At 47.5% G+C, this 23,214-nt stretch overlaps 7 protein-coding genes across 7 annotated transcripts; 4 read left to right on the top strand and 3 right to left on the bottom strand.

The window, feature by feature from the left end:
* Positions 1–574: 574 nt before the first annotated feature.
* On the top strand, positions 575–1,407 carry L3040_001778 (uncharacterized protein; the record flags this gene model as incomplete). The annotated part of the gene is made up of 2 exons (XM_007294453.1): positions 575–688; positions 796–1,407. The coding sequence occupies 2 exons, from the start codon at positions 575–577 to the stop codon at positions 1,405–1,407; spliced, it is 726 nt and encodes a 241-aa protein (XP_007294515.1).
* A 1,632-nt stretch (positions 1,408–3,039) lies between these two features.
* Positions 3,040–5,026, bottom strand: L3040_001777 (uncharacterized protein; the record flags this gene model as incomplete). Its single annotated transcript, XM_066156890.1, has 6 exons — positions 3,040–3,108; positions 3,168–3,188; positions 3,263–3,340; positions 3,389–3,462; positions 3,529–4,805; positions 4,869–5,026. 6 exons carry the CDS (start codon positions 5,024–5,026, stop codon positions 3,040–3,042), a joined length of 1,677 nt encoding a protein of 558 aa, XP_066012896.1.
* Positions 5,027–6,912: 1,886 nt separating this feature from the next.
* L3040_001776 (uncharacterized protein) lies at positions 6,913–10,826 on the top strand (the record flags this gene model as incomplete). Its single annotated transcript, XM_007294451.1, has 5 exons — positions 6,913–7,317; positions 7,410–8,850; positions 8,942–9,942; positions 9,999–10,360; positions 10,454–10,826. The coding sequence occupies 5 exons, from the start codon at positions 6,913–6,915 to the stop codon at positions 10,824–10,826; spliced, it is 3,582 nt and encodes a 1,193-aa protein (XP_007294513.1).
* Positions 10,827–11,475: 649 nt separating this feature from the next.
* Positions 11,476–12,129, bottom strand: L3040_001775 (uncharacterized protein; the record flags this gene model as incomplete). Its single annotated transcript, XM_007294450.1, has 2 exons — positions 11,476–11,750; positions 11,850–12,129. 2 exons carry the CDS (start codon positions 12,127–12,129, stop codon positions 11,476–11,478), a joined length of 555 nt encoding a protein of 184 aa, XP_007294512.1.
* A 1,149-nt stretch (positions 12,130–13,278) lies between these two features.
* Positions 13,279–13,866, bottom strand: L3040_001774 (uncharacterized protein; the record flags this gene model as incomplete). Its single annotated transcript, XM_007294449.1, has 2 exons — positions 13,279–13,654; positions 13,724–13,866. 2 exons carry the CDS (start codon positions 13,864–13,866, stop codon positions 13,279–13,281), a joined length of 519 nt encoding a protein of 172 aa, XP_007294511.1.
* Positions 13,867–15,533: 1,667 nt separating this feature from the next.
* L3040_001773 (uncharacterized protein) lies at positions 15,534–15,894 on the top strand (the record flags this gene model as incomplete). Its single annotated transcript, XM_066156889.1, has 3 exons — positions 15,534–15,613; positions 15,670–15,763; positions 15,814–15,894. 3 exons carry the CDS (start codon positions 15,534–15,536, stop codon positions 15,892–15,894), a joined length of 255 nt encoding a protein of 84 aa, XP_066012895.1.
* Positions 15,895–17,164: 1,270 nt separating this feature from the next.
* On the top strand, positions 17,165–19,078 carry L3040_001772 (uncharacterized protein; the record flags this gene model as incomplete). Its single annotated transcript, XM_007294448.2, has 5 exons — positions 17,165–17,491; positions 17,539–17,904; positions 17,951–18,030; positions 18,080–18,405; positions 18,453–19,078. 5 exons carry the CDS (start codon positions 17,165–17,167, stop codon positions 19,076–19,078), a joined length of 1,725 nt encoding a protein of 574 aa, XP_007294510.2.
* Positions 19,079–23,214: the final 4,136 nt, after the last annotated feature.

Here is a 23,214-nt window from a genome sequence, read left to right as displayed (position 1 = left end):
TCTTAAAAGGATTAACGTGATTACTTGTACAGAATCTCGCAATTTGATACAAATAGTACGAAGTGTCAAGATGCAGCATATGCAGGTACGGATAAACACGTTGCTGCCGTGACTTAGTATTGCGTAAACGATCGTCGGTTACCTTAAGTAATTCTTATAAAATTGATCCGACTTCAATTCAAGGTAACCGACGATTACAGTCCACAGGAAAGTAACAAAACAAAACATAAATCAAATCATTCGAAAGAAAAAGAAAACGGGTTCCGAAAACCAGCTATCGTACTCTTCTGCTTTGGTACCGGACATATACCTCGACTTTACTTCGCCCAAGTGGCGGAGGGCAGAGTTGATAGATCACTCGACATACCTCTGTATCTCTGTATCACGTTCAGGTCTATTCTATATGTTTGTATTTTGTACTTTGTACTCCGTAGCTTCTGTCTTCCCATCACGTCCACGTCTATTGTATCAAAGCTGACACCTTAAAATCCAGGCATCCAAAACCCGGCGCGTCTACTCATCCCGACCGCGTCTCTTTATCAACAGAAGGAAACACAACAATCAACCTCCCACCATGGCATTACCACTGCAGCCAGGCCTGACGCCGACAGAAGTGGCATTTCTCTGCGAAATGGAAATGATCACCGTCGTTCCGCGTCAACGCCTCGAAAGCCTGAGTCTTCTCGGTGTGAGTTTCTACCCCGCCGACCCCTCCATCCAATTCTATTCCATCCTATTATCTCCTTTTCTCATGTCATGTAAAGAACAATTATAATATACTCACAACCCCCCCAGGGCCTAACACCAGCCCTTCGCCCACCGCACCGCGCTTCCATTCCCCTCTGGCTCGCCCTCCTCCTCAAACGCCAACGCCGCGCCAACATCCTCCCGCCTCCCTGGCTGCTCCCCTCCTCCCTCGATCGCATCCTAAAATACGAGACCGAGACCTCGATCAAGGCTTTCTCACCACCCCCTCCGCACCCATACCCCGTATCCTCCCGCCCCGCGCCTACAGACAGCATATCGCCGCCCTTCCTACCTTCCTCGACAGCAGAATCGCCGCCCGACTACCTACCCTACCACTGGCTGGAGCTAGGCGAGATTCTGCTCGAGGCGTGTTCGGACGACATCTCTGACCCGGATCGGGTTCGGACGCTGCTGAGGGACTTGAGGGAGGTGAGGATGGCGAAGATGAGGGACAGCGTGAAGGTGCTGGAGGGTGGCGGCGTGAACAGTCTGCGGGGCGTGGGCGCCATGGAGGTTGCGGAGGGGAGGGCCTTCATTGTGGGCGTTATGGATGGGCTGAGGAAGCTGGGGGCCAGCAGGGAGGTTTCGAGAAGGGAGAGGGATGATGAGCAACGGAGGGACGGGGAGGGGAGTGAGGATGAGGATATGGGGTTTGAATGAGTAGACTAGGGCGGGTGTCACGATGATGATGTGTATGTATGGGCGATACGAAGGAAGGTCTTTGGCGTTTGGGAGGGGCGTATGGGTAGAAAGAAGGTATACCATTTGACGAGCTTCAATCACACTTTAACTTCTCACACCAAGATCTGGATTTTTCCTTACCAAGCACGCATTCCAGGTTGATATTAGCCCTGCTGTCAACCACGCTCTTGTTATTTATCTAACGCCTGCTGCTGTCACCTAGCGACCTTATAAAACATGAAGAAAAGGTGAAGATGCCCATTGTTGGTCGCTAAAAGCTTAAGTATCGATTGGCTTGGAGGTTGTCATCAGGCTTCTTTATACGACGGCACTTAGCGTCGGGGTGCATTAGTGCACGTTTATCTCAAGGCTCGTGAGGATCTTCTGACACGTATTTCAATTCTGAAGTAATAGTAGATGCATCCGGATTATCGCTGTCGACTGTACTTCTATTGTCATTTATGATCTCCTACAGTACTCACTCTAGATTACAATTACCAGCATAGCTATCTCACACCACCTGTCCTATGGACTACAGAACAGATCTCGAGGCTCTAATATTCATCTGCGAACTCCTTTGGAAACACACACATACGTATATATAAGTGTATATATATACATCCGAGATAAAAGATAGGGAGCCCCTCTGCATGTGACCTTTCGTATCGTATACATATCGTCCCCTTGATACTCCTGATTTATATCTTCTTTTATATTGAGAATTCAGATTGCTAATGAAATAGTGAAATGGGGTTGTCACAGGTCATATACTCAATTGCCAATTAAGCTAAGCGACGTCAGTGATCTATCTACCCTATTACAATCCAATCCCTTTTCTCTTCGCTCCTAGCCTTTAAAGCTCTGGAACGCGGTATGTCTGATCTATACAATTATACATATATATATATATACATACATCTGTTGTGTGAAGGCGCTAATATTTAAATCCGCCAAAAAATTTCCCACTTCGAAAAATCAAAGACGTCGTACTCCTCGATCTCTTCTTCTTCTTCGGGGTTGATTCTTTATCACGACCCTCTCACTTTCTACCACCGCACCAATCTAGCTCATCGGCACTTTCGGTCGTGCCTCTGATAGTAGTACCGAGTCTGCTGCGCTTTATTTGCTTAAAGAATTAAGAATTAACTCTGCTGGCTGCTTATTTTTATGCGTCAACTCTCGTGAGCGCTTGTATCTATTTCTGGGTATCTAGCGAATCCGTAAAAAGTAATATTTTCATCGTATCTTTATCGCCGCAGCGGCTTTTGGGCGCTAGCTTTGAAATTTACTCATGGGTTAATTGGTAACCCTCCCGTTGTTCATGCTCGTACGCTATCGGTCGTCGTCAGGTGTTGCTGCTAGTATGGCAAAACATATCAGGCTAAGCGAGGATTTTTCCAGAGAAGTATTGGAACATGGTGTCTAGATAATCGCCAATCCAAATCGATATACAAAGTCCACAAGACAAATTATTAGCAGAGCTGGATTATTCGAAGGTCATAAGCTGCAGGTGTTATGCGAGCTCAGGGCCTGAAGGAATAGGAGCGAGACACAATGTCCCAGAGACAACGCCTATTTTTATCTATCCCGTCCAACATCTTATCCAAAACCCTAAACCCAAAATAACACGATAGAATTTTTGAGTGTATAGAAGACGTTCCAGATGCTGGTGGGCATGTCCTATGACAACTTCCGTCACTTCATTGCTGCAACTCGTTGCGTCGGAGCAGCAGACGTACCTCCCTGATAGATCTTCGGCACTTATGAATGCTCGGTTTTAGGTTGCCAGAATTGAGCTCCTTTATTCCAATAGGCTGCTCGTTTCTTCGGGTACCGCTTCCTCTACTCGTTTGCTTCCGTCGGGTGGGAACGCGGCGAAGAGAAGCACGATGAACGCGACTGACGCAACGGCCTACCGGCAATCAGAAGTTTTTCGTGGTCAAGCCCCCATTTAACTTACAGCATTACACGTAAACACAAGGTTGATCTTTCCAGCCTCCGCGAAAGCGGCAAAGATGAATCCAAAGATGGTCGCTTGGAGAGAGAGAGAGAGCCCTGGTTAGCGGAAATTCTCTCCGCTCATGTCATCGCGATACTTACTCGTTGTTAGTCTTGCAACCATTTCCACTAGGGTGATAGCACTCAGTGCGTCGGTCCGTTCTGATGGGGAGCACATTTGGATGATCACTCCTTTCGCACTAGATCCCGTCCCAGACGCCAATGGTAGCAAGACGGCCACGACGTACAACTGCCACCCTTCAGTCACGAACGTCGCGCATCCCGTAAGTAAAGAATCAGCGAGTATGCTCCATCGGCTGTACTGCAAATCAAAGTCAAACGTCTCGCCTCCATTCTCCAAATGCGGCATCGGCATAGGCTCTTCATCCCGTTCTCCTACTTCAGCTGTAGCGGCGAAGTCGCTTGGCTCAGTCGGTAAATTTGTATCTGATTCCGGAGAGGGCTCGCAGTCTTTCACGTGCTTGGGGTTGGAGTATCTGGCTCTGCCGTATGAGATGATGACCGGAAACACGAAGGTGAGAAAGATGCCACGAATAAATGAGTTGAGCGAAATGAGATATCCGTTCTCAGTCGCGCCAAATGCGTATACATCAGTAGCATACATCTGGAGTAACACTGGGATGAATCCTGTCGCCAAGACACCCAGGAATACTCCAAAGCCGAGGAGAATTGTGCCGTATTCCATTCTCACTTGACCATTCTGCATCATCCATTTCCTCGGAGTAAAGATCTTGAGGGGGCCAAAGAACCGGGAGAGCTTGGTTTTCTGGACTTTCAAAGCAGTCTTGTCTGGTGCGATCCAGGGGAGGAACAGGGCCACGTAGATTGAGGAGCTGGTAAATAGAGCGAGGGTGACCCGGAATGGAGCGATCAAGCCGAACACATCGGTAATCAATCCACCTAGAAAGTAAGCAAGCGACATACCTAAAAATGCGCATCCTTGAAGTTTTCCCAAAGCTCCCGTCCGTTCGCTCGGCTCGAGGATCTCGGCCACATATGAATTAAGAGCCAAGAGGTATCCGGCTGGACCGCCGACGATACAGATAATTTGAGAACATTGTATGATCAACATTCCAGTTGCTCCCCCATGCATAACCCCGATATTCTGGATGAGCAGGCGCACTGCAGGCCAGAAAACGGAGTTCAACAAAGCGGACTTGGCGCCTAGTTTCTTGATAGCCCATCCCGTGATGAATAAATTCGCCATGCCGAAGAATGTTGTTGACGCACCGAGGATACTGTAGGCGCGAGCTGTACCAGCTTCAATCATTCGGTTCTCGCAGCGGTCTCCGTGAGCTGGCTCCGGATGGGTTGTATAGTAAGCGTCACATGTCATGAGACGGAAGACATATAGCAGCCTTTAACTAAAAATGAGCATTTTGAAAAGTTTTCTCTTAAGATGGGGGTCCAGGTTGACCTACGGAACTTGCGTGACGCCAAAAGACAAAGAAACAACGAATCCGCAAAGCAAGGCTCTGTACAATACAGATTTTCCATATTTGACTGCCTTCGATGAATGGCATTGTATAAGAGGCGTGTTCTCATTAGCCTTCACGGAATTGGGATCCTGCAATGCCATGTTGGTTGACGGGAGGAAGTCAGAGAATTTAACATTTTCGCGCGAGGGCTGCTTTGTTATCGGTAAGAATTTGAAGAGTGGGGTTTGGATCGTCGGCCCTGAAGTTGACGGTCACGTGGGGATAAATATGGGATTCTCCAGAGGGTGCAAGATCAAGTGTGTAAAGAAGATGTATCTTTTCGCAAGGAAGACGTAGGCTTATTGGTACAAAGTAGCGTGAAGCTGGTTAAATATTATAGGCCATACGTAACAGACCTGTCGTCTTCATGTCATATTCTGACAGCGTTAATGCATCAAGCCTCCAACAAACGAATCTTGGAATTGTAGAATCCATCCCGTGGAGAAAGCGTGTGGCGGCTTGCGATTTGCTGCAATCTTTGGGGCAGCCGGGAGGAGAGGCTTGTTCTCAGAGAAGTGCTTCCGGGAAAGGGGTCGCCTTTACTTAAGTTAATTGAAGCAAGAACAGGTCATGTTTGAGATACATACTAAAGCCAAAAACCGAAGACTATTTGGTTAAGTCCAGTTATTTATGTTAAAGGAATATTATTTGGATATTTGTAGTTGTTCTCAAGTGAATTGGAGTGATGACAGATCGAGCTGAAATGTTAAGCGAGCCCCTGAAATCCAAAGAGCTGTAGTGAGCGCAGTCTAGCTGGCTGGAACTGGGTCTCTATGAGGATATGTTCTGGAATTTGGCAAACTGTATCCTGCTAGAAATGCTCTTTGGGCTTTGACTGTGGTGGAATCTGGTCTGGAACAGTTAGTACTGGCGCAAGCTTGTAGCTAGGAAATCGCAATTATGGCTAATTAGCCATACAACGACCGCCTCTCCTGTAACAGATTGAGGCCGCAGAAGCAACGATCCTTCCTCATCTATAAGCCATATGGCTTCATGATAGAAGGACTAAGTATCTGTAAGTAGTACATAGTGTTTTGAGCTAGCATTGCCGACTCTCCATTTTTCCAGTCCCAGGGATCGGACTAGCTGCCACGGTGAAAGGTCTTAAGTCCAACAAAGAAAAATCGCAAATGAGGAGGAAGACGTAGTAAGAGTTTCTCCTAGCCTAGAGAGCTAAAATCCGACACTCTGGGCTTGGAAAGTACAAAGGGTACATTCATGATGTGGCTATAAGAAAGCTGAACGATCCGGTTGTCGAGGTAAGCCTTTGCACGCAATCATATCGCTGATTTTACCGACATCGGACCAGATAAGTAAGGTTTCGGTAATTCTTACCATATAATATATATTCTCTCAGTCGGCTTCCAGACTTACATTTCTATGAAAGAGTTTAGCGGGCCCCTAAAGATGTGAGGTCAACTTCCACTATTAGCACTTCAATCGAAATTTAGATGTATATACCTACCAGCCAGGACCATGCAAGGGACATCCTAACACGCACCTGTCCGCGGTTCTGGCCTCATTTTCTCTTACATCTGTCTTAATCTTTAAATTCTATCGAAAGCTGCAGTGGGCTTGCGCATACATATTTGACATAAGAAAGGACAAGAAAAAAGTGAGGATGTTTGGTTGGTTGTTTACCGGCCCACCCACCGGGAACGTGCTGGTAGCCGGGAACCCTGATAACTCCGCACAACTTCGTATACGGAGTGAGATTGGCAGAAGCAATAGCGATCCGCAGCCATACGATAGGTCCGCCAGAATTCACAGCGGGGCGCCTCTATCACTGTCAGCGGATGATTTATTCTCGATAGATTCGCGGTTGAACCTCTTGCAAACAGAATAAACCAGCTACCTCAACCTCAACCTCAACCCCGTCGTACCCACCGTGGAGCAGGAAACAGCGTTCTCAGCAAATCGCCTGCTCTGGAGCCTTTCCCCCCCCCCAGAAATTAACGACAGGCAACTGCTTCAAGAATCTGCCAAAATGGAGATATTCATCCGAGACGTCCCTGGGCAAGTTACCGAGAATGGGATGAGGAGGCAGCTCCAGCCTTACATTGACAAGCTCTCGATCAAGACCTACCATTGTCGAAAGCAGATTCAAAAAAGATTTGCTACAGTGACTTTCTTGCATGTGCAGGAGGGACAAAGCTTTCTTAAGGCATACGGCGGCCAGTTCAAGGCGCCAAACTTCTCGGGCGAGCAGCAACAACTCAGGATACTCGGTACTCCAGTCTATTGCACTATCAGCGCGAAAAAAGTTAATCAGCTGTTGTTGAAAAGCTTGGCTAAGGAAGAGAAAGATCGGTTGACCCTAGATGAGAAGCCAGCTACGAAAGCGAGGACTATCTCGGGGACGACAAGATCGTTCTCTTTCTCGTCCGTATCGGTAAGCCTAATTTCTAACAAGCACGCCCCTGTCTCCGAAATATAATAATTTTTTACCCTTCTATCACGTAGAACTTGCTGACAAGCAAACAGTGCGGTGTCTGGGGCTACGAAGGATCGAAGCTTTGCTTCATTCCATATTTCAGTCACAACCACCATGGCGAGGGGGTCGCAAAATTTGGGACCCGAAGTGTTGTCCTCACCCTTGAATCTGGTGAGCGGCTCGACTTCTTGTACGCAAGCACAAAGAGCATTACGACGGAGAATGTGCCCAAGCCTTCAATCACCTTTACTCTCTGGGAGGCACCGAGGATTTATCAGTCAACTTCAAATGACCCCATACCACAACTTGTCGCAAAAATGGGGCAAATGAGCTTCGGTGCACCGAAGAGTAACCAAAGATCCAGAGTCTCGGCTCTTGGAAAGGCGCACGTTCAGACTGTGATCAGCTGTTTCGTATACCGAATTGCACTTACTGCAGAGCCCGAAGAACTCCGGAAGCCTCTCCTGAATTTACAGAGAGCGCCTGGCATACCTCCTATCATCCACCAGCAAGTGGAAGTCCATCCTCCCGAAACGTCTTTCTCTGTTCAGCTGAAGAGGCTAGATGAAATTCTTAGCGACACTCGAAATATCCCGTGGATCCTGGCTTTTCAACTTCGAGGGCTCGTCATGAACGGAGTCTTGACCCCAGAACAAACAAGACAGCTTATACCTGAAGTACTGGCGATAATGAGGCGAAACGGTGTCACCATTGCAGTCGCAGCTGTTCGAAAACTCGGCACCCAAATCCCGTTTCCCGGTTTGGAGACGCAGGCTTATCAATTCGACACTGCAAGATTCCAGATGCAATTGCAGTTCAACGCAGATCGGGCGAAGAAGGAAGAGCTGAAGGCTCTCGTCGATGGAAGTATCTCGAAATCGGAAAACCATGCCATGATCCACCGCGTGACGATAACTCCATCGGGTTTCTATCTCGGAGGCCCGGAATACGAACCCATGAATCGAGTGCTAAGACAGTACCCAAAGCATCACGATTCTTTCATCCGAGTAAGCTTCGCGGATGAGGATGGCGAGCCTATCAGGTTCAATCCAAAAGTCTCCAACGAGAAAATTTTCCAAGACAGGTTTGGAACGTTCCTGTCAACCGGGTTCCACGTTGCAGGTCGCAAATTCGATTTCCTTGGATTCTCTCACTCCTCTTTGAGAGCGCAGTCTTGCTGGTTTATGTCGCCATTTGCTCACAACGGCAGTCTCATGTACGATCGCGTACTTATTCAACAGCTCGGCGACTTTACGAAGATTCGATGCCCGGCAAAGTGCGCCGCGCGAATCGGCCAGGCCTTTTCCGAAACCCCAATCGCCGTCCCCTTAGAGCCTGGTCTGGTTCAGCTACTGCCGGACGTCGAGCGCGGATCCAGAGTCTTTAGCGATGGATGTGGTAAAATCTCGCGATCGATCATGCACAGGATCTGGGCCGTACTTCCGGACATGAGAAAACACCAGCCAACATGCTTTCAAATTCGATACCAAGGTAAGGCTTGCTGCCGTTGAAAGGCGCATCAATTTCGATGAATGCTGATTGCCCGAGTTTTGAATTCGAAGTTCCTGCTAACACGATTTAGGTGCTAAGGGTATGCTATCGCTAGATGACACGCTCGAAGGAGATCAGGTTCTCATGCGTCCATCAATGATCAAGTTCGACGGGTCCCCCTCCTTTGACCTAGAACTCTGCAATGCATCATATAAGTCTTTGCCCATGTACCTGAATCGCCAACTTATCAAGATCATGGAGGACATAGGCGTTCCCGACCAATGGTTCCTAGATCTCCAATCACAGGAAATCGAGCGTCTCCGAAAGGCAACCACCAGCGCGTCAAATGCCGCGAAATTCTTGAGCTCGCACTCCATCGGAGACCGAGTCCATCTATCATGGCTGATTCGCAAGCTAGCTCAGATGAGCATCGAGTTCCGCACTGATCGATTCCTGTGCGATGTCCTCGAGTTATCCGTCATGCTAGAAGTCAAAACCTTGAAGCATCGCGCACGATACCCCGTGCCGGAGGGACTGACGCTATACGGCATCATGGACGAGACCGGGATCCTGGAGGAAGGTGAAATCTACTGTACCTACCAGAGCCAGAAAGGGAAAAGAATGGTAGTCATCCAGGACAGAGTCCTGGTCACTCGCTCTCCTGCTCTTCATCCCGGGGACGTGCAGCCTGTAAAAGCCGTCAACGTTCCGCGCGATTCTCCCCTCTCGAAACTCCGTAACTGCATCTGCTTCAGCCAGAAAGGCGACCGTGATCTCCCCAGCATGCTAAGTGGTGGAGACTTGGATGGCGATCTGTACAACATCATTTGGGATCCTGGATGCCAGATTCGTTTCAAGAGCTTTCCGGCTGATTATCCCAGGCAGGATCCCATTGACATTGGGAGACAGGTTTCGAGAGAAGACATGACTAAATTCTTTGTACAGTTTATGGAGACGGATCAGTTGGGAAGGATCGCGATGAGTCACCAGATTCTGGCGGATCAAAAAGATATGGGCACGTTTGATGAGGACTGCAGGATACTTGCGGAGATGCATTCTACTGCTGTCGACTTTTCCAAGACTGGGGTTCCGGTAAGCCAAATCTTCTAGATCAGATCTCGTTGCCACTGCTGATATATGCAATCCAGGTCGATATGAAGAAGATGCCTAAGTTTACACCTATCCGACCGGACTTCATGTCGATGGGAAACCACGTCCGGATGGAGAAGAAAGAAGGGCTGCTACTCGAGGCCACTACTCTCTCAACCCAAGATGACAACAACGACGACGACGACTTCCCTGCCTACCGATACTACGAAAGCGACAGGATTCTCGGAAAGCTCTACCGCGCAATCGACGAGCACGAGGTCTTTAGCGAGATCAAGAAATACCGCATGCTATCAAGAAAGACGCCCTCCGTGCTCGACAGGGTATGGGTCCACGTCCACAAGAAGTGCTGGAATCTGCAATGGGCGCAGCACGTACTCTGGGCGCAGGAGATCCGCGAGATGTAAGTATCACCACTGACATTCACATCGATCGAATCCCCCATCCTCTCTCTGTTTCTGCGCTGGACGCCAGGCTAAGAAAGGCCGACCCGCAGGTACGAAGACAACCTCCGCAACATAATGTCAAGCTACAGCGAGCACCCGTCCCGGCCCATCTCGGAACTCGAGGCCTTCATCGGCAACATCCTGAGCGTCACTGGCACCCAGTCCAAGAAACAGCGCGACCTGTCCGTTACCATGAAAGAGGCGTTCGATCGCGACGCTGGGTTCGTCGTGGACTGCATCATCTACGACGAGGAAGGGGAGTATGCTGAGAATGCACTGGAGAAGAGCATGGCGTGTCTGTCGGTATGTTTGGGTCAGGGGAGCGCGTTTGTACGTGCTGGGCGAGACAGTGAGGTGCTGGTTAGCTTTGGGTATCTTGCTGCCGCTGTTTGTTTGAGGGAGATGGAGTGCTATTTTACGTGAGGGGGAGCGAGCGAGGCCTTGATGATTTATGATGAAATATGACGGTGATTCTGAGGGGTTGGAAAAGATATCCGGAGTTTATTTATATCATGGGAATCTGATATTGGGTGATTGGAAGGGCTAGGATATGGATGGATGGGTGGATGGATACCTATGTGTTTGGGTTTGCTCGAGTCACTTCTCAACTATTATCGGATACAGCAGTGGAGAATACAAATCTGCGCTGAAACGAATTCCAACTTCCCAGGCCTTTGCAAGATCTCATGAACAACTGCCACGCAGAGCTCTCACCCGGTCAATCAATGGTCGATTCTCTTCCTTTGCAAGTCCCAGCTGCTTCATATTTATCCAGTGAGGTTTGGTATTTTCGCTTACGACCACCGCTGACTATTATCTAGATCTTCCACTTTTAAAACTATGCTCAAAGACCCGTGTTTACCAATCGTCTGAGAAACCTCCTGTTATCGCATAGTGGTTTATTATTCCTAGCCACGCTACAAAACACGCCTTTTCTTGTAGGATTCTGCTCTCTATTTACACCCCTCGCCATCATTGGCATCGCATCCTAACAAGAGTCTCCAAGGGCGCAACCAAGAAAATCAGTACTTGCAGACATTTACAGACGACAAACCGAAGCCGCGTACCTATCCTATTCTAGCAGTACATCCAATCCCGACTTCTCGTCTCCACCCTCAAGCGCCGCAATCTCCCTCCGCAAGACATCCGCCTTGAAAGCCTTGAAGGCCTTCTCAATCCTCGCTTTGCTCTCCGGATCGCTGCCGATCGTCCTTTTTGCCGAGAACGATCCAGTCAGCAAGCCCAACTCACCACCCAAGAACAGGCCCCCAGCCGAGAAGAAAGTGTACGCCGCGATGTCGCCGAGAGTGCTTGGCTTTAACATCGGGGTGATATCCGGCAGCGGCTCTATTCGCGTCATCAACACCATGGTTCCCAAATCTCCAAAAGAAAAAGAGAAGCAATGGGAAAAAATAAGGGGAAAAAAAGAGCAGCATTCCCACATACCCGTTCGACCGTTCGCAAACTGCACGTGTGTAGGCCGCTCAACCGCCCGAAACGCCTTGAACATCTCCCCCCTCGCTCGCCGAACCCTGAACGCCAGGACGGCCCCCAGGCCCAGGCCCAGCAGCGAGCCGACGGTGGCGAAGGTTCCGAACTTCTGCGCGGCGCTTTGCAGGGCGTCGCGGTCTGACTGCCGGAGGTCATGCTTCATGTGTTCTTCGGCTAGTTGAGCGAGCTCTTTGCTGGCGTTCTTGCGGGAAATGGCGAGGGACTCGAGAGACATTTTGGATTAGAATTCCCTTTTCTTTTCTTCTTTTGAGAGGAGCTTGAATTGGGTGGATTGGAAGAGATGGAAGGGTTTGAGAGAAGATGGAAAATGTTTGTTGTGAGCGCAGGGGAAGGATCGGAAATCAGGCCATGACATCATATGGTGGATATTTGATCACGTGTTGATATAAAGAAATCGCAGACGTTCGTTCAGGGCTTTTATTTCTGGATTTGCTGTTGAAGGAAGATTCCAATTTCTTGTGTCAGAGACTCCTATCTATCTGTTTGATGTCGTGGCTGAATAGTTTTGTTGCGCTCTTTGATATTCGCTTTCAATTTTCTTGACCGGATGATGCATCATCCAAGGGAATCTAGCCTTCCGATAGTCTATAAAACATGCTATGCTTTTTCATTTACATTATGAGCATCCTCTACGTCTGTTACGCTCAGCTCTGTTTGGTTTGAGATATCTACATACCAACCAAAAGTCGATGCAGCTTTGTGTGCTATAAACAGCTGGCAGCAGTTCCCATTAAAGCAAAGCCTCCAGCAGCTGCCAGCTAGGCTGGAAACTATATCTAGTAGCTTTATATATGCTTATTTTCGGATTAAGCAGCCATCAATCAATATCGCCGGCATTCATCACTTCTGAATTCGCCCCTGAAATGAAAATTGTTTACGCGCCAGGGGCCTAAGCGAGAAATTTTTAAGGTTCGTTCTTGATCATAAAGTCCAGATCAACCAAAATCGCGTCATTATTTATGGGTATGGTAACAGGGATTGAAAATCTCGGAGGCAGTCGATGCTCGCACGCTATTGATCACCTCTTCTTTTCGAATAATTTCCATTTTATGATTCAAGCCTGACTCTAAGAAGGATGAGAAGTGTCGTCCCTTCACCTCACTTCCCTCTCTCTTCGAAGATTGCGTGATATGAAATTTATTAAATAGTCATTGAACATATGGATTCATTATATGATAAGTGTGTCATCCTAGTAGACAAGATTGACTCTCAAGCCGTCGAGTGTTTATTCAAAACTGCAAGTCAAAACCTCCAAGCTCTCCCATCTCTCCCATTCCTTCCTTCCATCGTAGCTGGCACGGTTAGCTCGAAACCACTTACCCTGATAAGATCAGCACTTACACAAGAAGAAAAAGCATAATTCCTACTCCCACTTCGACTTCTCAAGTCTCTCCCCCAGGGTCAAGCAATTGTTCGAAGTCTCATAAGCCCAAACTTGAAGCTGCGGTGCCTCCTCATACCGCTCACTAGAGCTCGCAAAGTCATCCTCCAGCGGGGCCAGGGCCGCGTGCTCCTGCGGGCGTGACTTCAGTGTGACGTTGTCCTCTGGAGCCCCCACTAGCAACGAATCAAGATCCTCGGGCCTAGTTCCGCCCACGCCCTCGCCAACAGGCGCTTCACAATACCCAGTCGCAGGAGTCGGCTGCTGAACTTCTGGATTTTGTTCAGTAGGTAGCAGTGTCTCGGGAACAGGGGCGTCGGGAAAAGGGGGAAAGGTGTTGCCCGGAGGCTTCGCAAGTCTACACAGGAGGATTATCAGAACGAATATTTGCACAGAATCGGCCGCAGCCGGTGTCATGCATTTCTACTTCTTGAGGTTGGCAGTATACTTCTTCTGGTCAGTGTTCGGTGCCATAGCAGCTGGGTTGGCAAGAGTGAGACAGTGCTGAGCGAGCAGTGCAAATGATGTGACGGCGAATGACGGGCCCAGAACTGGAGTTTTAATGAACATGTTGCTTTTTGGAAGGGCAAATCTCTTTTATTTATGTATTTTGCCAAAGCTTTTGCCGAGTTAGCTCCTCGGCCATCTCGATACCACTGGCAGCAACGAGCGGTGACTTGAAAGCAAGAAAACGCACTCGCATCAGAAGGTCAAAATCATGCAGCCGACGAACCATTTCCCTTCCTTCAAGCAGTTTATAGCAAGCAGGCGGTTGAATCTTGAAGTCATTAGCCCTCTTGTGCTTGGATCGTCTCTGCAGATGAATGCAACACCAATTCTTCATAACTGCAGCTTGCCTTCCTCGGAGGAAGTCCCAATACCGGAGATCTCCTTTTCATTAGTTGGTTCATCGATCCCGCGTTAGCGAGAGTTGACAGCCAGAATGACAACGCTGGTCTTACTTCCCGGTTGGTGATACGCGAGATCGAGAGGTTCTGTCTCAAAGCACAACAGGACCATAAAATAATATCGTGGCGGTCAATATTATCAGAGTCCAATGGCAGCACCCCGATGACAGTACTCAAAGCACATCTTGAATGTTCTGCTAGGACCTACTGTATGTCAGTGGAAGCTTCCGGTCCCAGATCGTACCTTTCTTCAACGTCCTGCACATCTCGCCCTCCTGGGTAAATATGGTGCAACCTAGCGTTGCTCACTGAAGAAGAATTAAAAAGCCAATAGCTAATAGCTCTGACGAATGTCCCCGATTCGACTCACAGCCAATTTGGGGCTTTTCGTTGATTCCCTTATTATCTGCCGCTGCCGTGACTTTTCTTCTGGAACCATCAATTCGATCAGAAGTTCTTTAGGCAGGTATCCGCGCCAACATGACAGCAGACGCTGCATCTTCTTCCACACCGCAAATATCAAGCGCTTGCCCTTTGCTGCATTTTCACCGCAAGATACGTGTTCACTTGAACGAGAATTCATCCGAGTCCATTGCTCGTTCCATTTGAGCATCAGTCGCTCCTTTATGCAGAATTCCGGAAGACGATTCAGCATTCAGTCACAGTAAAGCCGCTTTGGATTCGAGTTTGGCTTGGCTTCTGGTCGTGGCTTTTGCAGCAACTATTTAATATTGCCCTGGCCTTTCTTCAAAAGAAAGGAAGGCGACGCTGAGCATGGCTCGGTGCTCGCTTCCTGGCGAACCAAAAAAATAAAATAAAAATAAATCGGCTGAACGTTTATCCCACAGGATACCTGCAGCCCTATCTCAATCGTAGTAGCATTCGTACGAGAGCCGGGTACTGGAGTCTCTTCGACCCCCACGAGGCAAATGGGTTCAAGGTTAGCCTGTTGGCGAACTGCGACCCCTGGGTGAAGTCCAGGTTCCCGGCTTTCTCCCTATATACCCAACACATTCACTTCTCAGGCTATGTTTCAGCATTGTTGTCTCGCTATCACAAAATAAGTATCGTGCTACCCCATATGCAAAGTAGGTGCGAAGAAAAGGCCAAAGCAACTAGGTAAAAGATCATATTTCTTGAAGCAGAGAGGAATCACATAAAATAAAAGAGCAGAGTGGTACCCGAAGAATTAAACAGACAATCAGAAAAAGAAAAAAAATCTATCATCGCTTCTTCGAAACACATTTAGCGCTGCCCATTACATTCCTCCAGCATCAGAGCTGCCCGCAGTTTCTTGGCTGTGGAGGTCGAGTCGTGGGTGCTTTATGCATGGCGCCGAACCATAGCTCTTCGATCTCAGCATCTGCGCTTGTAACACCTTGCAATATTGCGAGGAACACTCGTTTCTGGTAAGTTAAATTGGCGGCTGTTTGGCCAGTACCCCGACGGTTAACCGCCAGCGTAGGAACACTTTGCTGTCGGGCAAACCGGTCTTACGTCCAAACTCCAACATGGCAGGTGGCCACGGAATCGAGGAAACCATTATATCGCCTCAGCTCGTACGATAATATATCCACAGGATTCATGAGGCATGGTGTCGGGACACCAGGGTCTGGACAGCTCGAGAGCCGGTTTTGTCGATTCTGGTCTGACTCGGCACGCCACCGGTCCGGGAAATGCGCATAGTTAAAGATGGACATATCGGTATCAACGACTGGCACTGTAAACCAGAAAGCATAAATACGGACGTCGATGGGTTGAAGGATGGGTTGATAGGATCGTCGGAGATGCATCCGGTAGACGCTAGGCTCGTTAAGAATCAAAATAAACGCTAGAAAAGTATCATTCTAGTAGTAGATGTTGCGTACCTTTTCAGCGACTTTGTTCCTCCATTACTGGGTGCTGAGCGTTCAAAAGAGAAGCGAGGAAAAAAAAACTGCCAACTGAATAATATCTAACTCCGCGTAGGCTGACATCAACCGGCGAAGGGGGCGGTGGCTCAGCGGCGTGCTTGCTTGCTTGCAAGAGCGGCCGTCCCATTCACCGGTCGATAATTATAATGGTGTATATCCTATTATAATACGACAAATACGGTACGAATCCATTCAATTGGATTTGTAAGCAGGAACCTCATAACATCCCGTTGTTATGGGCTTCCGGCAATGACAGAAATCAAAATGTATATAATGTTGTGTATATCCCATTATAGCACCAAAAAACCCATTAAGTTGAGTTTGTAAGCTGGAACCTTGTAACATCCCGTTGTTACGAGCTTCCAGCTGAGTTTTGCTATTTGAATTTATTTATTTTTTTCTCTCTTAGGCAACCTACTTGATTGATATACGAAGAGCGTCGATATCTCTGCGTTACAGCCATGAGATAATCAAAATATGCAATTAAAAAGTATATGATTCAAACTTTTATCGTATTATCGCGACTTTTCCATCGAGCTAGTTGCACATCTCTACCTTGTATTCTGATATCCGGACTAACCTTCTGGGCAATATCATTTATCAGCATCTTCGAAATCTGTAAGGTTTTCAATTAATTGGTGGTTTGACTTTTATTAATTATTCCTCTCCTTTCTATTCAGTATCTCATTCAGAAGCTTGGCGGCTCATAAAAAAGCGAATCATGAATTTGAATCGTCTGATCGACCGACCTTTATCTGTGCGCTTAAAAACAAGCAAATCTTTACAGATGAATCAGCTACTATCTGATTTTATTTCTTATTCATACGAATTCGAGTTGCGATACGATTATATAGCTATTTCAATTCTGGATTCCTCAAGGAAATGGATGTCTCGCGGTAATTTGGCCGGGGTGCAAAAGCTTAATGGAAAGGAATGGGCACTAGTCCCTCAACTCATGCCTACATGCCCCGAGATACAGGAGAGCCATTCATGCGCGGTCATGGATACAAATATTCACCAATATTCAAGAGACCGCATTTCTTCCCTATGGCTTCTCATTTGACTCGCAGCTGGGAAAGATTTCGTCAAGCAATACAATTCTTGTATCGAGACAAGCTTTGTAGGTGGGTTTTGGCCGGGACTTCAGCCGCCGTTGTCGCAGTAGCCGTTGGGTTAGGATCATGGTTACTGCTGCGTCAACACAACACCCGGTCTATCGTCGACCTGGGCTATTCGATCTACGAAGGTGTGAAACTTGATTCGGGCGTTGATCGCTTTCTGGGAATGCGATATGCTGCCTCGCCAGTTGGGGATCTAAGATTCAGAGCGCCCGTCAAAGCTCAGAATACGACCGGGATGCAGGCTGCAACAGCGGTAAGTCTTCCGATGCCTCACAGGATAATTGACTGATTGGTCAATAGTTCGGGCCTCTGTGCCTCAGCACTGGCGTCTATTACCCAATGCTCTCTGACAAGGGAGAGGCAATAGAGTCCGAGGATTGCCTTTTCATCAATGTCTGGAAGCCGGCATCTGCTACATCGGATTCAAAGTTGCCCGTTTGGGTCTACATTCAAGGCGGAGGCTATGCTGGCCTGTCTAATGCCAACTATGAGGGGTCCACAGTCGTGGCTGCTTCAGGGCATAACATAGTCGTCGTCAACTTCAACTATCGAGCTTCCGTTTGGGGATTCCTGGCGAGTGAGAAAGTAAGAGCTGATGGAGACTTGAATGTTGGTCTCCTAGATCAGAGGAGAGCATTGGAATGGGTCCAGGAGAATATTCATCACGTGAGATATTTCACGATAATCCAAGTCAATAGCTAACCGACAGCAGTTTGGTGGCGACCCTAAACATGTTGTGGCTCATGGAGTATCTGCTGGGGCTGGGTCACTGGCATTTCATCTCACGGCTTAGTAAAAGCTACACCCATGAGACGTGAAGACGATATCTGACATGTCACAGTGGCGGCCGAAACGACGATCTGTTCGTTGGTGCAATCTTTGAATCCCCATTCGTCCCAACCAACCCCAAAGTTCTGGAACTCGAATGGCAATTCGATCGTTATGTTAATGCGACAGGCTGCGCTGAGGCCTCGGACCAGATGGCATGCATGAGATCCAAAAGTACAGCGACATTACAGGCCGCGAATAGAGGGTACCCGTACCCCGGGCGGATAACCGCGCCGCGATTCTACTGGACCCCAACTATCGATGGAGAATTCATTCAGGATTTTCTATCTAACATGATCGAGTCGGGAAAGTTCTCTAAAGTTCCGGCCATGGTTGGCGGTATGATAGCCTTTGTTCACTCTCGCTTCATGGCTGACACGCTTTAGACGACACCAACGAAGGCTCTAGCTTCGCGACTAATGCCACAAGCCCAGGAGCCGTGGCAGCCTTTTTTCAAGACAACTATCCCAAGCTCAATGATACCGATACCGCAGCCATTAATGCCCAATACCCACTGATGCCACCGCTACCCCGGCGCGCCGCCTACTACCCCTCCTTATCCGCTGCTTACGGGGAAGCAGCATTCACCTGCCCCGGAAACCATCTCTCCGGCTCTTTCAGCGCGTATACCTCCCCCACGAATGTGTGGAACTACCGGTACAATGTTTTACAGGAAGACAATGTCGCTGTCGGCCTCGGCGTACCGCATACCTTCGAATCTCCAGCTATATGGGGAGTCGGCAGCACCGGCTCTAACGATCTACTCAGCAGCTATACGACGTACAACAAGGACATCGTGCCTGTGGTTATGCATTACTGGATCAGTTTCGTGAGGTCGCTAGATCCAAACATGTTTCGCTATGAAGGCGCGCCGGAGTGGGGTAGTTGGGGAAATGGGAGCGGGCAGAGGCTCGTGTTGGAGACTAAAAATACAAGGATGGAGGACCTACCCGAGGATCAGGTGAGGAGGTGTGAGTTCTGGAGGGGATTGGCAGACACGCTGGAGCACTAACGCCATGGAGCATCACTGCTGGATCAAAGGACTACATATCAGTACGGAATCTAATTCCCTGCATAAATTTTGGTGGCTTCAAGAGCACCATCAACAACAGGATACTGTTTGAAAGGTGGTGTCTCCCTCGTGGTACATCTTCCGTCCGTGATTAGATGATTAGATGATTAGATAGGCAATGCTAGGTTCAGCTGCCTTTGGATATGGTTTGCTGAGCTCGTAAGAAAGTCAGGACCAGCTACAACCTCCAAGAAAAAAAAAAGGCAGCGGAGGATTTTCTCAAATCATACGTATTTGTAAGGTATACAAGAGCGAGGATAAATATCAACTAGTAGGAATGGCAGTTATCCTTTCCGCAGGCATCACCTCAGATACGTAGTACTAATACGAGGACCGGATCTTAGCAAATTGCTTTACCAAATGTAAAATCTAAACCCCGCAAAGTTTCTCGAGACAAAATCTATGCTAAACCTTTCAATCAAAACATTTTCTTTAAAAAATAAGAGATTACGTAGGAACGCGTGGGCTTGAACAAGACTAAGTAAAGAAGATCAAAAACATTCAGTGTTTTTGATTAACGTCGTGCGGTATAAGTTTATCAAGTAAGTTGACGTAGATGGCAAGCAGCTTACGTAACATCAAAGCGAGCTTGGGAGTGCACCTACCAAGGTATATACGCGCAATTGAGAGTTCACAGGATTTGAAGAGGCGTGTTTATTTGAATGATTTGAAGTTCGAAATAATAGTATATCTCTAGTCTTCAATTGTCAATACCGGTATTTCAATTACGTTGTCTGCCATTTTAGGATTCTGCCTCCCGTCACCACGCGCACTTTTTAACTGACCAATCAATTCCATTCGCTAAAAAAGGTTATTTGCATTTTTTCATGAGGCCTATGATGGCCTGAGGCTGCCAGGCCTGTTAGGGGCACGTGCACGCTAAGGGGGTACATAGATTTCTCCCACCAAAGAGAATTTAGAAATATCATCCTCTCCACACAACATCCCCCCCCCACCCTGAAGTGGTGACCTACGCAGGGATCGAACTTGCAATCTCTTGATTCGCAGTTAAAGAGATAAACAACAAACACCAAAAATACCATCACCAGAAACACAAACTTCACCTTCAACAACCTCTTCCTAAGAATTCAGCAACAAAACCTCCATTCCACCACTACTACTACCAAAACTACAAGAAGACCCACAAAAACGACCCACAAAATCAAATAAATGCATAAAGAAGGAACGACAGAACACCACCCCAACTCACCTTCTCCGACAGACTCAGAAAAGAGATACGAGGAGAACTTGCACCACCTTCAGCCTTCACCTTCAATACCTTTAACACCAAACGGGCGCTCACTTTCGACGGCCTCAATCCTTTCCAACTCAGAGCAATACTCATAGCACAAACTGATAACTGAACTTCCTTCGAGAACATACCCATGGATAGCGAGGTCAATTACCTCACCATCCCAACTGTCAGAAACGGAGGATTGGGGGAACGCTATCTTGGAACACATCGCGAAGCACGAGATCATCAACGAAAACGTCCAAGAGAGTCCCAAAAGAAAGGAGCCATTCTCTCAAAAGGTCCGGAGCTTGCTACCAGGATCTCTCGTGATGCTATACGACCAGAGAGCAGCTGGACAGAAACTCCGACCATCCTGGAGAGGCCCTTTCAAAGTATCAGGCCTAAGAGGTGAACATAGGAGATCTTACACCTTAAAGCAGATCAACAAAAAACCGATACCACGACACTTCCATATAGACCAACTCAAGCCATTCTACTTGCGGACCTCTTATTTGATAACAAGGGAGGAAGAGAGACTGCCGACGTACTAGAATCTGAGGGCTGGAACTTCAGAACACTCACTGCCATCGGAGCTCAGGAAGAAGAGGAAAGAGAAAGAGATGTTGATTGAGACGATCGCAGGACATTGAGAGGAGTGAGGAGATGAAAGGAAGATGAGGTTTAGAGATTTTGGTAGGAGTTATCAAGGAATATTGATATTGGCGCAAAGGAAACTAGGAAGCAAATGAGAGAGGGAACTATAAGAGTTAGGCAACGATACCTTAGCGGAGTTTGGAATTCCTTTAAGAGGAGTAATGAGCATTGAGCGCTTAGTTAGGAAGGAAGGTTCTCGGGGCGAGAACCTCGTGGGATAGGGTCATGTGATGGCCTAAGGCTGCCAGGCCTGTTAAGGGCACGTGCACGCTAAGGGGGTACATAGATTTCTCCCACTAAAGAGAACTTAGAAATATCATCCTCTCCACACAACACGGTCCCCCCCCCCACCCTGAAGTAGGCCACATTCCCCCTTATAGAGGAAGGAGCTCTCCGGTAATACCGGTACAAGGCTTCGCAAGCTCGCTTTGATAATACTAGAAACTGCAGTGTACATTGCAAGTCTGCTTTTGCACAACAGTTAAAAAGCTATATTCGCTCCGCTTGCTCGGTTGATCGATCGTTAATCGTCGGTTTCCTTAAATTTTAATTCGAAAGAATTGACCGACTGCGCCAGGTCGGGATTTTTTACAAATTAAATTCAAGGTAACCGACGATTACTGTAGCTGTTAGCTAAGCAAGTTTTGTACGTAGTACATGCAATGTAAAGTTTTCTTAGCCGGAAACTCGATGCTACCCCGCTACTGTATCGTCAGCTACGTACGAGGATGCATCTCGATCTGGTGATTACTTCGCTTAGTTAAGCGGCATCGCGGATCAAAAATCTAAATAATGCGAAGATACTACGGAGCGGCATAATCTTTACGTTAGCCAAATGGTTATCGGGCAAACAATGCCGTGCAAGAGTAACCGCTAGTAGTATATGGTAATATGAAGCAGTCGGTAAAGCGCCTTGACCGGCCTGCTCTAGGGGTGTGTCGTGCGGTATAAGGTTATAATACTACAGTAGTGCCACCCTTGCAGAAAACAAAGAGGAAACTTATAGGCTGTGGCTCCGTACGGACGGGGGTGCTGGAAGTACTCTGCAAAGTAGATGACCGCCTTCGCTAGCAAGGGGGTCGGCCAAGGTGAATTTCGGTGGTGAAATATTCTGCTTTCGATTCTGCTATGTAGAGCAGAGGTGGAGGTGGTGACCTACTTTGCCTCCAGCACCTCCGCGTAGTGTTTCCCGATCGGCTGGTGATGCTATAACCCTTCGTTAGTGTACTAAGCGCAGCAAGTCGTCTAGAACGTCTTTTCTAATGTGTTCATCGACTCTTGAACGCATATCGAACTTGACCGAGCGTAAAATCGGGTTTCTAAACGATTTGAGATGGTGAAAGGTTAGCGTCGTTATACAAAGTTTAAATACGTAATTGTTCATCTCGAGTACGGAGGTACAGCGGTTGAGTGGTTTGGTCCAGGCGAGGTACTACTACCGGTATGTCAGTTATTCACGAAACCTAATAAGGTATTATCAAAACTAGGTATAGCCGCCACTACTATCAAAACAGGTATTACGTATGAAAACCTTGAAAAGACCGAGACTTGTTTGGCCGCAGGTTATCTAGCCAAACCCGATTTTATTTTAAGGTTAATGAAGTGGGCAAAATAGTGATCTTTGGCGCGATCTGAACCTTGGCAGATTATATACAAATCGTAATATATCGCCTTTTTTAACAAAAGGCTGAGCTACGGATAGTTACACAACTCCTTGAGAGTATGCAAAGATATGCGCGATTGCTCTTGATTAAGGTATTCGTTTTCGTTAGCTAAAAGCTGATCTGTTTTGTAACTATCTTTCCAAGGGGAAGTTCGTTTAGGAGTCTTGTTGCACGGTTTAGTATAGTGAGCTTCTACTTATTTAGCGGCGATCACTGCTAGCAATTTTTCGTATAAGAAGTCTTGATAAGATCAAAATTCAGCGTCTCCGTCTTGTTCTTGCTATTGCAACGACATGTTTAATAGATTTTGCGAATCTATAAGGTTGAGCGAAAATCATGGTTCAATATAATTAAATCAGTTTTGAGCGAGGTTTGGTTATCGGCAATAGGTTATCGCTGTTAATTAGCGTGATTACCTCGAACGGGTACCGGTAGTGTGAATTCAGGTTTGAAGCGAGTTTCTCAAAACCTCTTGTTCTGTATAAGGTAGCGAAAAAGTATTGGAATACCAAGGTATGTAACGA

This window comes from Drepanopeziza brunnea, assembly GCF_022702325.1.
Source record: "Drepanopeziza brunnea f. sp. 'multigermtubi' strain 214-2 chromosome Unknown ctg2, whole genome shotgun sequence".
Lineage (NCBI taxonomy): Eukaryota > Fungi > Ascomycota > Leotiomycetes > Helotiales > Drepanopezizaceae > Drepanopeziza > Drepanopeziza brunnea.
Note: the sequence above shows the minus strand (reverse complement) of the source record. Positions and strands in the feature narration are given on the sequence as shown.